Genomic DNA, 15,653 nt, shown 5'->3' with positions numbered 1-15,653 from the left:
GACAACTTGACTGTGTATGTGTGTCGCGGTGTCGCTGCTTGTCCGTCGTTTGGGCGGTTGCAGGCGACGAGATGGGACGTCAAAGTATGGCGTACAGGCTGGTTGTCTTTCAGATAGCAGGGCTGAATCGGTGTCTCGCGAGGTTGGACAGCATGACGCGGCCCAGCAACTTGTTCTAATCTGATTCTAATTGCAAGGATTGGGGGACAATTTCTAATTGCAAGGATTGGGGGACAATTCGACATGAACGTGTGGTCGTAAATATGGTCGTAATGCTATATACCCTCTAACTCAATGCTAGCCTCATCTACGTATCCCAGCGGTGATTCATGACCAAGGAAATGGGTCACAGAAACCACGCGCACCGACAGGGAAGAGACCATAGTCAAACAACTTTTGGAAGTTCCACAAGTCTGCCGACTCTGTCTTTGCCGTCCAAAAGATCCATCCATCGCCACCGGCCTCGAATGCATCGAGTTGCGCAAGGATGAATTCCTTGACTTGATTCCGCTCATCGCCATTCATTGCATCGAGGGAATTCTTGTTGGCGCAAGAACCAATGTAGTAGCTGTCCGGGAATGAGCCATCGTACCTAGCACCTCGGTTGAAGCCATTCAACCATTGCGCACAGTCCGTCTCGGCGCCAGACCATTCACCCACAATGATGGGCATCTTGCCTTTCGCTCCGGCCAAGGAACTGCGTTTCTTGCAAGCGACCGTGAGATGCGTCTGGTGGCTCATGGCATTCTCACCGGGTGAAAAGACTTGGTAGAGGTGTGCGTCCATTGCTGCATTCGGGTACTGCGATGCTGGGAAATTGTTGTACGTTTGATCCGGTCGCAAGAAGGCATCGTGGATGATGACGAATCGATCAGTTGACTTGGCAACCTGGTAGCCACGTTGATGGAAGTCTCGAATGATGCTTGGGTCAATGGCGAATCCAGCCGGTTCATTCAAAAGCTCAATACCAGCAACACCTGGGTTTCTACCATAGCGGTTGACGATAACTTGGAGGGTGTCAATGGTATGTTGCACAGTCTCAGCAGTACCCCATCCTATCCGTCCAAATCTGCCGCTATTGTCAAAGCCGTTTTGAGATTGCCATGCACCGTGTAAGTCAATCCAAAGCTTGAGGTTATACTTTTGTGCCCAGCCAATAGCCTTGTCGACATAGATAGCTTGACCATCAATAAACGGTTCACCAGCAATCTTGTTGAATGCCCAGTACCCGACAGGCAAGCGAACGTGATTCAATCCAGATGCTGCAAGACGCGCGAAATCACCTTCCGTGAACCAAGTATCCCAGTGCTGACGTAACTGTGCTGCTGCCGCGTCTGGACCGAGGACTTGGCAGAATGTGTATTCATCGACTGCTGGCGTGCCTGTGAGGAATTGATTGAAGAGGGATGGCTTGATCCATGGCTCGAGGACTAGCCAACCACCGAGGTTCACGCCACGGACTTTGTCGACGCCATAGGCGAAGCTGGCGGCTCGCTTGGCAGGTGCTGCGAGGACAGTAGCGACGAGCTGCAGTAGTAGTGAAGCGGAAATGAGATGCATGATGGGAGCAGTCTAGAGAAGCTTGTGTATCGATAGTAGATGCAGGAGAAGGTAGCTGTAGCATGCAGTGGCAAGATGTGTCACAAGGATGTTTCATGAGGAGGAGGTGGGGAGCAAGGTTATATATGAACGTTGCCTGGAGCTCGGTGGCGAGTCTTGGAAGACGGCGCTTCATGTTCAGTCATGTGGATGCAGGCACACATCATTCTTGCCAGTAGCAGTCTCGTGGTGTTGAAGTGTCGGCAGCAAAAGTGGCGCGTGTGCATCCAGGGCGGAGAAGCTTCACACGGGAAGAGGGGTCACATGGATGTATTCATCGACAGATCTACACTTTCCTGGGCCGTGGCTACGAGGTCTGTCTGCTGTCTATGGCAGATACTAGCTAGATAGCCATCATAAAGGGGCCTTGTATTTATCTGTACAGTTCAGACAGATGGCAGCCCCGAAGTCTAGTACTAGCCTGATGCTTCTTTGGGCAGTCCATCTTCTCAGTGTCCAGCGTTCTTGCGCTTCACTCCTGCAGTCAGCCTCAAGACACCGGTAGCTGAGGAGGCAGGCCTACCTGCCTACCACCTCTTGCAAACCGTGCTGAGTTGCGCAAGTGTGATCTCCCTTCACAGATTTGACCTCAATGCAAGACGACGCGACGGATTTGCAGCGGGGAAAAGGCGAGACTGGAGATCGACAGAGACTCCAACACCACGCTCTGCACACCAGGGCATACACTTGATCTCACGCCGACACACGATTGGCAGACAGTCTTGACTCTATAGATCATGATACAGAAGCGCTGTGAGAAGGAGCGTGGTGAGAGGCAAGACGAGATATGCTAGAAGGGACAGATTAAACCCTGTATTTGAAAGACTTGAATGCATCGTCGTAATGGTGCACACGCACATATCCATCCTCACCGCCACTCGCAAAAGAACCCTTTGACGCCGCAATTGTATTGAGCGGACCAAAATGTCCCCTGATGCGACCGAGTTCGTCGCCGTAGATGCTGTACACCCGCGACTCAAATTTACCCTCACGCGCCGAGGTGGTCGTCACGTCTCGCGCTTCCTGACCACCACCCACAAGCACCATTGGCTCTTGCAGGCCAGAATTCTCCACCTCCACAAGACACGCGCAGTTGAGAGGTGTATCTGTGTTGTAGACCTTTTTGACATCCAACGTAGCGACATCAATAATTTTCGCAGTCTTGTCCTTGGAGGCGGTAATGAAGAAACTTCCATCAAGCGACATCTGTAGGTCTGTGATGGTGGCATCGTGTGCAGGCAGGTTCTTGAGCCGATCACCCGTCTTGGCGTCATATTGCGAGACGGTACCGTTTTCATGGCCAGCAAGGATATATTTGTTGAGGTACGACCAACCTGCCATGGTGACTTTTGAATCAATGGTTGTCATGGTCAGACTTGGCTCATCTGCTTGCGGCGCGCTCAAGTCCTCGTGAATGGGAAACACAACAATGGAGCCAGGGTAGCCCATACGCTTTTCAGTCACTCCCAACAAAAATGCATCATCCTCGCTGAATGCCACACGCTTCACAGCTGTTGGGAACTCCCAGGTCTTGAGACACTGTCCCGTTTCGACATTCCAAAGCTTGATGGTATTATCTGCACTGCCAGACGCCAACATGGTTGAGTTTTTATTGCAGGAAACGGTCCAAATAGCACCTACATGGCCGTTGTAGGTTCCTAGCCGCTCTCCGTTGTGAGTAAACCACGCGTTGATGACATGGTCCTTTGCGGTGGAAAAGAGGAGGTCGCCTTCGACATTATAGACGATATGGGTGATGCTGCGCTCGTGGCCTTGCAACTAGATGTGTCAGCAGTTGTCATGCGCACCAGGGCCTTACGAGAATGGGCCGCATGTCTCTTGTAGCAGGTGTAGAACGTATAAGTGTTTTCTATTTCTTTCTCAATTTTCATCCAGGCCTGCACGTGATGGGCCGCCAAGTGACGACGAGCAAGAGCATCTACTCTACTTGTCCTTCTACGTGCACCTGTGCTGCTTCATAGCTCCTGCAGCAACAGCACTGCCAGACAAGTAAGCCATGGACTCTGCGCCGCCCATCGTCCTCGACCAGGGTACCGGTTTCGTCAAAGTAGGCTACGCCGGCACAAACTTCCCCGAACACCAATACCCGTCTATCGTCGGGCGTCCCATCCTGCGTGCAGAAGAGCGTACAGGCGATGTGCAAATCAAGGACATCATGGTCGGTGAAGAAGCGGCTCAGGTCCGTTCCATGCTGCAGATTTCATACCCCATGGAGAATGGAATTGTTCGCAATTGGGAAGATATGCAGCATCTCTGGGACTACACATTCTACGAGGCACTCAAAGTTGACCCTGCAGGCCGCAAGATTCTACTCACTGAGCCACCAATGAATCCCGTGGCGAACCGGCAGCGTATGTGTGAAGTGATGTTTGAGCGGTATCAATTCGATGGAGTGTATGTCGCTATTCAAGCAGTCTTGTCACTGTACGCACAAGGTTTGTCGAGTGGATGTGTCGTTGATTCAGGTGATGGTGTCACACACATTGTCCCGGTCTATGAGTCAACCGTCCTCAATCACCTGACGCGCCGTCTCGATGTCGCCGGTCGCGACGTGACGCGTCAAATGATTTCTCTCCTTGCTCGACGTGGCTATGCCCTCAACCGCTCAGCTGATTTCGAAACGGTGCGTCAAATTAAGGAAAAATTGTGCTACGTCTCATATGACCTCGAGCTGGATCACAAACTAGCGGATGAAACAACAACGCTTGTGGAAGACTATACATTGCCAGATGGACGTGTCATCAAAGTCGGCAGTGAACGATTCGAAGCGCCTGAATGTCTCTTCCAACCACACCTCGTTGACTGCGAACAACCCGGTATGGCGGAATTCCTCTTCAACACCATTCAATCTGCCGATGTTGATATTCGTGCAGACTTGTACAAGGCTATTGTCTTGTCTGGTGGATCGAGCATGTACCCAGGTCTCCCAACACGTCTTGAAAAGGAACTCAAACAGCTTTGGCTGACGAAAGTTCTGCATGGAGATCCAACACGCTTGTCAAAGTTTAAAGTGAGGGTGGAAGATCCACCGCGTCGGCGGCACAGTGTGTTCATTGGTGGTGCAGTCTTGGCAAATATCATGGCTAATAATGCACATATGTGGGTTACCAAGGCTGAGTGGGAGGAGTTTGGCGCAGGTGCTTTGAGTAAATTGGCGAGGTAGACGACGCAGCACACAAATAGCATAGTGTCGTATCAAGGTACAGAGATACAAAGGCTAGCGCTAACGAAGTTGAAGAAGCACTTTACTGAAACTACGATAAGGAACAGGATCTGGCTGGGACCTGCTGCTGATGACAGTTTAAAACAGATGTTGCGAGAGCTCGTGGGAGTCAATTCAGGGGTCAACCTGCGACACAAAGGCATTATTCTACAGAGCAGTTGTCCATATCGGTTTGCCTTTCTCGGTCGGAGACGTCGACAGACGTGCTTTCATTCTTGGGTAGCATGCGAAGAATGCATAAAAGAGGACACTGGCTCTGTGACTTACTGACGATCGCAAACAGAAAGGTCTTGAGCATGCCCATGGGTCACTATATCGAATTGGCCAGTTTGGCGGGCCATTGAAACGGTTGACGGTGTAGGAAAGGCAATATAGAGATAAGCAAGAGTCGTTTCCTGTACGCCAAAGCTAGCGCTAACGAGTCGATAGAATACATTATATTTGACCAGCAGTGGTGATCACTGCGGCCGTGCCTTAATAACGATGGGCCGGCTTGTGCCACTCATTGGTGTCGTTTTGACACGAATGGATCCAGCTGTTGGCGTTTTGATGGTGCCCGGCAATGGCTGCTGCGTTGCTCGCTTCACACCCGTCGGTGTGCCTTGCTGAAGGGGTGCCACCTTGACACGAATGCCGCTACCAGCAATGGGCGATCCAGCCCCTTGGTTTGCAAACCGTGCTTTACCGCTACCAGGTGTCAGTCCAGGTGATGAGGCATGCTGCGTCAGTGACCGGCTCGTTGCTTGTGGAATGCGCGAGCGCAACATGGCTGACATGACTGGCGATGCTGTAATCTGCTGGGTTTTGGCAGAAGCGACACTTGAATGCATCGGACGGCTTGCGGGTGTACTGTGTGTGGCTTTAGGCGTACCGCGCTGGATGACCGGTGAGCCAGCAAACGACGTAGTACTGCTTTTGGCATGGCCACCTGTATTGGCTGGGATATTGGGCGACATAGACTGCAAGGTAGCAGATGAATCTGATGAGGGTATCGATGGCCTCAATTGTGCTTTAGATGCTTTGACGCGAATAGTCCGTACAGGCGGCTGAACAGTTTCTGTCCCTTGAGACGTTGGCTTACGCTGCAAATTGACGCGCTCGCCAGCAATGTTGGCGCCACTTCGTACAGTGTAGCTTGTAGGCCTTGCACTCAGCGGTTCACCGGCATTAGTAGACGTCTTCTTGGCCGCTGGCTGGCCGATGGGAAGAGGTCCATCGCCGCGTTTGACACTCTCGAACTGGTCCTTGGCGCGTTTGCGCATCAACGCTGTCAAGGAGACACCACGTGTGGCTATTGCAGTAGTTTGTGTAGGCGCCTTGCGACCGGACGAGGATGCTTGCTGGCTCATGACAGCTCTGAGAGGTTTAAGAGGTCGAGAATGTGGTGATTGTGATGACTTGTGGAGTTGAAATAGGATCTCGTTGCCAAAAGAAAAAGACAACGACCGCGACCATGCCAGTTTCTACATCTACGGATTGCTGCCACAGAGCGCTATGGTGCTGCTTTAAGCCCGAATACGGTCGCTCGATTGCTGAGAGAGGCCAAGCTTTGGTCAAGATATTAGCTGGGTGCGCATTGGTAGCATGTAGAAAGGCTTGACATTCTTCAGCGTTATTGAGTCTCGAACAGAATGGTGCTGCGTATCAATGTGCTTGCAGCGAGAATGAATGCAAGGGTCTGTGCAAGCTTTACAGCAGACCGATTGTCGGCTAAGATGGGGACACAACCGTCCATGGCAAGGTCAGTGGCTCTCGCTGGGTGTTCTAAAAGACTTCCAAAGCTGATGACACGCTGACGGCACGGTGGACAAGTACAAGGCCTGGCTCGTCACCATGGGGTATTCTCAATAAGGGGGCATCGACTATACCAACATCTGCACCTTTCTGGCGCATATGTTCGCGCACTGCTCACCCTTGCATTAATTCACGGTTTCGAGATTCGCTGAAGGGACGTGTTCATACACGGCCTACCTCAATGGCCATCTCACGGAAGAAGTCTACATGATGTGCCCTACTGCTCGACAGTTGTGTCTTGCCGCATTGAAGCGCTCGCTCTATGGCCGAGCAATGGGCCAAATCTCAAGACAACAGAAGTAACGCCACTATACTCTCCAATAACTGCGTTGCTCTGCTTCCGTCTTCGGCCTTTACCACCATATAGCAGACAAGCTATTTGTCTGCGTCTGTTGACGGCATCATGGTTGCGTTCAAGCATCCTGTCGACAAAGCTGCCTGGGTCAAGGTACTTGCGGCGAGTACGACTTGGAAGACTTTGGACTAGGTCACTCTGTACTCAACGTTTGCGTCACCAAGAACAACGACGGCTACTTTATCGACCAGCAGGCCTGTATCATCGATGCAGCTCACTCTCGCGACGTCAACACCTTTCGACGTCATTGTTGCCCATGGACGCCTTGATCAAGCTTTACAAAGAGGGCACCATCGATAGCAATTGCGTAGACTCTTTTGTCAACACTCACAAGTACAGTTACTTCGTTGGTGAGTTCATTTAGCCAGAACACTGCACGACCAGACATAACTTACGCTGTGTCCCTCGTGTTGAAGGGCCTCGCAAGCTCACGTCTCGCACACATGAAGGTTGTGTGAGGTGTTCTTGCTTATCTTTGCATCAATCCTGCCTCGAAGCTCTATTTTACCAAATTGGACAAGCTCCTGTCGTTCATCAGAGCGACTACAATCATGATAGCGACTATGGCGCTTGCCGCTCTACTCTGGTTGCGTCTATTTGCTCGTCAATGGAGCTTTTACTTGGATGTTTTCCCGAAAGCACATCGTCATCATTCCATCTACGGAAGCTGGATATGTTGATCTCTCCGCGCTGCAATAGAAGCGCTTTGTTTCAAGCATTCGCTTACTCGCTACTCTGTCTCATACTGGCTGTCGACAATGACACGACATCACGGTCTCTTTGTTCACCTCGCCATTGTGTCCAACTCTGGCCACCGCCGATGCAGGTGCAGTCGTTTGTCTCCCTTAGTACGGAGCCAAGACACGAGCCCAGATGCCACATCAGCTTCTCCTGACCAAATCTGACCAGCAAGAAATGCTTGAATTGCTTGGCATTACAATCGGATTAGCCGGACGTCAAAATAGTAGGTACACGTCGCAACGCATGCTTCGCCCATGAGTATAACAATGCTGCTGTTTCGCCTACCATGCTTGATCCTGCGATATGCTTTAAAATTAGCGTGTCTGAGAAAGACAATATATCGCTTCGCAGTCTTTTGTTAGGAATTCAAGTGCATCCCCTGATCACTTGCTTCCGCTGTTATCTCTCTGCCACGTCAGCGCTCATGCACGTGACCTTTAGTTTAGTCTTAGCTGGCAAGAGTGCTATACTCTTGTCCCCTATTCGAATCAAGTCTTATCTGCAGCTGCCCTGCGTGCCTGTGTCTGTCACCTACGACTACAGCCTCGCATATCCGCCAATCTCGATTAGGTTATGAGCACTGTTGCTATGCAGCAAGACGCTACTGCTTCGGGTCAACGTTCCGGCCCGTCTAGCAACGCGGTGTTAAGGAACACCAAGAGGATCAGCAATGGCCTAAGTGCTTGGAAGGATGAGCTGCTGCTTGTCGCTCAGCAGGCTGGCGTTGAGACTTACATCTTTCAGGAGATACACGCACGCCGCGTCAAAGCAGCAATACGCTGCGCAGACGCCATGCAGAAGGCCGACGAAGACGCTGAGGCCCGTATCGCCGCTCTCGAAGCCCTCATGAAAGATGACAAGCTTAAGGCCCCAAAAGCCTATAGCGCCCCCTCGACTCGCTCCAAGTCCAAATCGATGGAGGAGGAATCAAGCGAGGATGAAAGCACAAAGCCTTACACTGGTCCGTGCTACATCAACTCTGAGGGGTATCTTGCACCTGCCCCCTTTGAAGAATGGTCGCATCTTGAACCAACTTGGGACAAGAACAGCAAGGCGCTTTTCTTGCTGAAAGGAGGTCTCGACAGGTCTGACCTGGAAGCAATCAAAGACATCGCAGTCGCCTGCGTTGCTTTCAAGACTGTCTTGTCTCGACACAAGCAGCCTGACACTTTGCGAAAGTTGCAATTGGTCACGAAGCTCAATAAGCTCTCTTTGCCTCCTGGCAATACCACATCTTCAGCTATTGAGACCCTGATGGTGGACGTTCAAGCCACCATTGCCCAGTTGCGCAGCCTTGATCCCACCGGCAAGACGTTTGACGAAGACATGGAAATTGCCATGATCTACGCCAAACTCCCAGGCGATTTGCAGGACCTCACGCTGCACACACTCTCCTCGGATGGACCACACTCTATCCGCAGTTTTGTGCAGCAAGTGCGCTTCAAGATACAGTCGGATGACTATCTCAAGACGCACGGCAAGCACAAGTCTCTGGCAGACTCAGCCGCTGACGCTTCCCAAACCCTTTACCAATCATCAACGGAAAAAGGGATGCTCGCTCAAGAGCATAAGTCTCAATTGAAGCAGAAGTCTTCAAAGAAGCCGAGGAAAAGGCATTCTCTTCACAAGCCTTCATCTGAGACGAAGCAAAGTAGCCCTCCAACTGAATCAAAATCACAGTCTGAGGGCAAGCCAAATCCCAACACGGCATACTTTGCTCGCGAAACAACCCTAGCTGAACGTAGCTGGGTGATCGACTCCGGTGCCACGTCGCATATGACACCGTCGCAAGAGTTGATCTCTGATCTCTCTCATGATGCTTCCATTAGCATCACGTCCGCCAATGGCGAAGAGATGATCTCCGCTGGTTTTGGGCATGCTGCATTTGCCGTGCCAGATCAAACCAGCTTGGTGCCCTTGTCCAAAGTTTGGCATGTGCCAAATCTCACTGAACATCTTTTATCAGTGAGCGCACTCAATGAGGACGGTTTTGACGTACTGTTCTCGGCCAAACATGGACCAGCCCTCCTCAAAGACAGTGTTGTCGTCGCTACTGGCAGGCGTGTCGGTAAAGGCTTTGTCCTAGACGGCACAATTGCTAAAGTCCAGCCTCAGGCAAGTGAGTTTGCCCTTTTCACAAAGGAAAAGGCACCGACGGATGCCCTTGAGTGGCACCGACGACTTTGCCATATGTCCATCAAGGACATGAAACGACTTTCGAAGTTTGTCGACGGATTTCCCGACGATCTGGTCTACCCGGAATACTTCGATTGCTCTGGCTGTGCAGCTGGAAAGAGCAAGCGCTCGAGCTTTCCCTCTGTGGCAAATTCTGCCACTCAGCGGCTTGACATAGTCCACATTGATGTTGCTGGACCAATGCGCACCAATTCTATCAATGATGCACGATATTTTCTCATCATTGTTGACGGGTTTTCCAAGTACGTTTGGGCGTACATGCTGAAAGATGTCACTGCAGACACCGTCTGTAACATCTACAAAGCTTGGGAAACTGTTGCCACCAATCACGTTGGCGACAAAGTCAAAATTGTTCGCTCTGATGGAGGTAACGAGTTCAAGGGGAGCTTTCGCCAGCACCTCATTACGCAAGGCACCACTCACCAAACAACTGTTCCGCATACGCCTGAGCAGAATGGTGTTGCAGAGCGCCACATTCGCACTGTTGTCGAAAAGGCTCGCTCATTGCTTCTTGATGAGACGTTTGGTCCTCTCCCGCGCAATTTATGGGCTGAGTTGACCTCCACAGCCGTCTACGCCATCAATCGTTCGCCTCATACTGGTCTCGACAAGACGCCATACGAAATGTGGTATGGCAAACGACCAGATTGCTCGCATATGAGGACTCCTGGTACCATTTGCTGGTCACACAACCCGCGAATCAAAGACAAGTGGGATGCGCGCGCCAACAAAGCTATGTTTTTGGGCTACAGTGATACTTCCAAAGCTTGGCGAGTCTTAGATCTTGCCACTGGGAAAGTTGTTCTCAACCACTCGGTCATTTTTGATCATGCTGTGGCAAAAGAACTGTCTGTCAACAAGGATGTCGATCCTCGTCAGCTCACAGACGCTCAGCTCGAAGCTATAGCTAGCGGCAATGCTGCAAGTGTCGAATTTACTGACGAGCAGCTCGAAGCTATCGCTACTAGCGGTCTTGACGTTACTACTAATGATGACGAGCTTGATGAATATGCTTTTATGCTTACTGCTCAAGATGTTCTCCCAGCTCCTGTAACTGTCAAACAAGCTTTATCCCGCTCTGACGCACCTGAATGGCGTGCCTCTATGGAACGCGAGCTCGTCTCTCTTGAAGGCAAAGGAGCTTTTGAGTACGTCGACGACATTCTGATGGTTTTCTCGGACATCGCGCACAAAGAGCATCTTCTCAAGGCTCTTACCAAACGCTACGAGCTGTCCGATCTCGGCCCTGCCAATTCCATTCTCGGCATGCGCGTCTCACACAACAACGGCGTATACACTCTCGATCAATCCACCTATATTGAATCGATCGCCACCGACCACGGCTTAGCCAACTGCCATCCAAGGCACCTGCCAGCCAGTGTCGGCACCATTCTCACCACTATATTGGCCTCTCCAACGCGTCAAAAGAGGCTCTCTGGCTGCGCGAGCTCATGCTCGGCATCAAGATCAGCAATGTGCTCAACTCCGACGGTTCCATCAATTTATTTGGGGACAATCAGGCTGCGCTGAAGTTGGCACACAATCCTGTGTTTCACGCCAAGAGTAAGCACATCGAAGTGAAGTACCATCACACTCGATCCCTGATTGAGCAAGGCAAGATCAAGCTACACTACGTCGGCACAAAACTGCAAAAAGCCGATCTCCTTACCAAGCTCCTTCCACGTCCTGCATTGGAGACGCAACGACTGCTTCTCGGCCTCGTCTAAGCACTTCGCTTTATCGAGATAGAGGGAGTGTTAGGAATTCAAGTGCATCCCCTGATCACTTGCTTCCGCTGTTATCTCTCTGCCACGTCAGCGCTCATGCACGTGACCTTTAGTTTAGTCTTAGCTGGCAAGAGTGCTATACTCTTGTCCCCTATTCGAATCAAGTCTTATCTGCAGCTGCCCTGCGTGCCTGTGTCTATCACCTACGACTACAGCCTCGCATATCCGCCAATCTCGATTACTTTCCGGCCTAAATACTGAGGGGCGTGCTACAATTGCGAAATATGGGCTGCATGCATTTCGACTGCTCTCTTTCGGCTTGGTGATTGTGATTTAGGCTGTTTCAAACAGGTGTGTTTGGAATAAGACTGACCCGCAAGTAACATAATCTACTCCTGACTCCTGAGACCAGGCAATTCGAAAAGAAAGAAGAATTCAAAGACACATGCGATGCTTGTCACTGCGAGGCTATGCCTGCTGGCAGTGATCTGGAACGATACGGAGAGTCGCGCCCATGTCTTCGAAGGGAAGAAGCGCCGAGGGACTGACCTCTGCGCTCACTCGTCTTGTCTTCAGATGGCATGTTTGGCCAATTGGCCATCAGTCGCCTCTCCTCGGCTTCCTCTATCTCTCTTGAGTTCCCAGCGCTCTTGACTCCACTCCATCACGATGATATACTCAAGCGCTCAGTATTATTACACGGCCTGGCGTATCTCTTTCCTGATGCGGCCTTCGCCGGCATCACGATCACCTTGTCGCATGGACCACGCTCCAACATGTTACGCTCGCAAGCGGCAGTATCACCTTGCCTCATGGTCCTTGCAGACGCATTACGCCCGAACGTGTTGATGTCTCCCCAACACAGCCCCAGCGTCAGTCATCAATGCGCTGTCAGGGTCTAGGCCATCGCCCACCCCGTTCTCGTCTGTTCTTTGCTCGAGGCTGGCAAAGCATAAAAGGAACGTTCTCGCACCTTTGTTAGCAACATCAGTTTGTCTCTTACACTATCTTGTGTTTGAGAGTCTCGGTCGCCAAAACCCTCATATTACGCTCAAGCTTCCCTGTCTCAATCAATACGCCTCGCCTGTTCAGTTGTGTTCATTACACTGGGCTTGCAGCATCTGAAACTAGCGCTATTGAGTCTATCAAGTCAAGACACCGCAGCATGGGCTCTTCATTCTCGCGCAATTGGATGCGCAGAACGACGCACTTGGTCTCTATGTGGCTCATCCCGGTAATGATGAGCATGGAAGAAGTCACCTCTCTCGGCATGTGCAACAGTGTCTTTTTCGAGCTCAAATTCATTACGTACATCAATCCTTACAGCATCCCTACTGGGGAGACAGCAGAATCATTCTGTAACACTCTGTGTAATCAGGCGACACAGATGCCATGGGCGCATGGTATGAGCAGGGATGTCTGTCATCGGCATGGACCGCTCTGTTTGATGCCTTCGTCAGCCGTTGCCGGCGATCTCGATTATCCGAAGAATCAGGACACCCACTCAGACATGTACTATCATCTCGACACTGTCACTTCTTATGGCCTTGGAGTTGGGGGCGCATCAACCTCAACCTCCGTTTTCGATTTTCCGTTGTTTCGAAAGGGCCACAATGATAAAGCCAAGGTTGGAATTTACCAAGTCCCCAAAGTCTATACGTGCGACTGTTCTATAAAGGCTCACTATCCAAAAATCTCTCGGGGACCCCTGGCAGCGACCCACTTGGGGATTGAAGGCGGCTCTTATCAATCAGCCGATTGTCATCCCGAAGCTGTCGCAAGAAGGCATGTTTCCGGAAGATGGCAGCTTGACAGCTTTGGATCATCTTCCGGACCTATCGAGGGGGTCGAGAAAGATTGTAACGAGGAATTGAAAGTAGGGCGGCTGACATATACAGACGAAGGTTACTGCACCAAACTGACCTACCCCGTTACTCGGAGCTTCAACCATTATTTACCTCAGATGCTCGATCTCCATGGCCAACTTCCCTTCGCGTATATGTGACCAATTTTCACAGTCTTCATCAATGGTCCCACTACAGCCATCATGGTCTGACGGTCGAATACAGCTTTGGCCGTGGTCGCAAAAGCCGAAGCGGGATAGCCTTCAAAGGTCGTCGGAAAATCCTGCTAATGCATGTCTTAGCCCGTAGTCGCTCTCGTATTTAACAGATGTATCTGATCATCATAATCGTGCAAAGTCTATGTGAGCAGTCCTTCGAATTGTATTCCGCTGATCGACCTGTCCGATCTTTGCCGGGCGCGCAATAAAACTATCTTTAACGACCGGGCCGATGAATGACTGAACAGAGCGGAGCGAGTTCACGTCGAACACATTAGACAATAAAAGAAGTGGCATAGATGATTCTATCAAAGTACAAAGTGGACGAATTAGAAACAAGACAGCAGAAGGCTGTCCTTGTATCTTCACAGACTAGGGATAGAACCATAAAACAGCAAGACAAGAACAGGGCCAATATACAAAGACGGTCGGCGACGTCTTGCCAGACGCGCCAAGAGACAAAGAGATGTCTCAGATTGGTGAGGCGAGAACAAAAGACTGGAGCCGGAAGAAAGCAAGCAACTGTTGAATATGCTGAACAAGAAGTACCATGGTCTAGATGGCGACGTCTTGATTGGGTAGTTGTGCACAGACGAATGAATGGAACCATCGACATACTCCCTGGACTCGTCCTGTGCATCTTTCTTGTGAACCTTGAGATCGTCGTGAACAGATCGCAAACGAGCAGTCATATCGTGACTTACAAGGATAGCAGAACTCGACTTGAGGAAAAATAGATCATGAATCGTCTTGGGCGTGGTTGATGTAGCATCGCAGAAATTGTTTGAGGTCCGAGTTGACATGTTCGATCTGACCAATGGTCTGAGGGTTATATGCTAGCATGTGGACAAGAGAGACTTGATTTCTGGGTCAAATTACAGGAGAAGTGACTGCAAGAACTTGGACGTGAAAATAGAGCCACGGTCAGAGACAATAGACGTCGGAACGCTATGGTTCGAGATAAAACGATCCATGAAGGTCCTTGCGAAGGTGACTGCACCAGTGGCCTCGACAAAAGGGATGAACTGAGCTTTATGCGTGAGACGGTCAACAACAACCATAATGAAATATCGTCGTTGGACAAAAGAAGCTTGGTGATGGAGTCGAGGGAGATAGCAGGCCATGCTGTGTCAGGAACCGGGAGCAGGTCGAGCTTGACATAGGATTCGTGTCGAAATGCCTTGACGCGTGCACAATCGTCGCGGGTGCACACGTATTGCTTAACATAAGCTCGCATGCTGGGCCAGAAGTATTGTCGTGAGAGGAGCTTGAAGGTCTTGTTGATACCCCAATGTCCGGCCAGGATAGAGCCATGGTGCTGGCGTAACGTGAGAACTTCGGTACCCTGTCGTTGGGGACGTAGAACTTTGAATCGATCAAGGGGTAGCTGTCGGCCAGATCCTTGAGAGCGTTAGTTGTTTGGTTGAGCAGCTCCAGAACTCCGCGGGCATCCTTGTCTGAATCATAAGCAGAGACTGAATCATAAGCAGTGACGATCTGCAGAAGCATTTCGTTTGCCACAGATCTGATTTGAGCTCGCATTCGAACAGCATCCAGAACCATTGTTTGATATCCAGTAGCGGTCGAAAATTGACAGGTGAGCATCTCCTTCCCTTGAGCGGAGATCTTCAGACGAAAAAGCGCGTCTGGGAGCCCCTTAGTCTTACCAGGCCGGTAAGCAATTTTGAAGCTGTAATCAGCGAGCAGCTCAGAGCACAGAGCTTGGCGACGATTGGCTTAACGCATCGTGTGAGATACTCCAAGTCTTTGTAGTCTGTCTAGACAGTGATCGGATGAGCGGAACCTTCAAGATGCCGACGCCAAGTGTTGAAGGCAGTGGCAATAGCCAACATTTCTTTGTCATAAATCTGGTAGTACATTTTGGCAGGAACAAATGTGCGACAGAAGATAATAACAGGGTGCATCAAGCCGTCG

The 15,653-nt window shown here is 50.7% G+C and overlaps 5 protein-coding genes across 5 annotated transcripts; 2 read left to right on the top strand and 3 right to left on the bottom strand.

The window, feature by feature from the left end:
• Nucleotides 1–254: 254 nt before the first annotated feature.
• On the bottom strand, nt 255–1,786 carry BCR37DRAFT_377003 (glycoside hydrolase superfamily). The gene has a single exon (XM_040868712.1). It carries the CDS (start codon nt 1,558–1,560, stop codon nt 328–330), a length of 1,233 nt encoding a protein of 410 aa, XP_040727569.1. The 5' UTR covers nt 1,561–1,786; the 3' UTR covers nt 255–327.
• Nucleotides 1,787–2,403: 617 nt separating this feature from the next.
• On the bottom strand, nt 2,404–3,433 carry BCR37DRAFT_391162 (WD40-repeat-containing domain protein; the record flags this gene model as incomplete). The annotated part of the gene is made up of 2 exons (XM_040870967.1): nt 2,404–3,378; nt 3,419–3,433. 2 exons carry the CDS (start codon nt 3,431–3,433, stop codon nt 2,404–2,406), a joined length of 990 nt encoding a protein of 329 aa, XP_040727568.1.
• A 71-nt stretch (nt 3,434–3,504) lies between these two features.
• Nucleotides 3,505–5,184, top strand: BCR37DRAFT_377001 (actin family). Its single transcript, XM_040868711.1, has one exon. The coding sequence runs from the start codon at nt 3,617–3,619 to the stop codon at nt 4,781–4,783; it is 1,167 nt and encodes a 388-aa protein (XP_040727567.1). The 5' UTR covers nt 3,505–3,616; the 3' UTR covers nt 4,784–5,184.
• Nucleotides 5,144–6,257, bottom strand: BCR37DRAFT_219436 (uncharacterized protein). The gene has a single exon (XM_040866453.1). It carries the CDS (start codon nt 6,190–6,192, stop codon nt 5,302–5,304), a length of 891 nt encoding a protein of 296 aa, XP_040727566.1. The 5' UTR covers nt 6,193–6,257; the 3' UTR covers nt 5,144–5,301.
• Nucleotides 6,258–12,821: 6,564 nt separating this feature from the next.
• On the top strand, nt 12,822–13,661 carry BCR37DRAFT_385825 (uncharacterized protein; the record flags this gene model as incomplete). The annotated part of the gene is made up of 1 exon (XM_040870390.1): nt 12,822–13,661. The coding sequence occupies one exon, from the start codon at nt 12,822–12,824 to the stop codon at nt 13,659–13,661; it is 840 nt and encodes a 279-aa protein (XP_040727565.1).
• Between the last annotated feature and the right edge of the window lie 1,992 nt (nt 13,662–15,653).

The sequence above is a fragment of the Protomyces lactucae-debilis genome (assembly GCF_002105105.1).
Source record: "Protomyces lactucae-debilis strain 12-1054 chromosome Unknown BCR37scaffold_3, whole genome shotgun sequence".
Taxonomy (NCBI): Eukaryota; Fungi; Ascomycota; class Taphrinomycetes; order Taphrinales; family Protomycetaceae; genus Protomyces; species Protomyces lactucae-debilis.
Note: the sequence above shows the minus strand (reverse complement) of the source record. Positions and strands in the feature narration are given on the sequence as shown.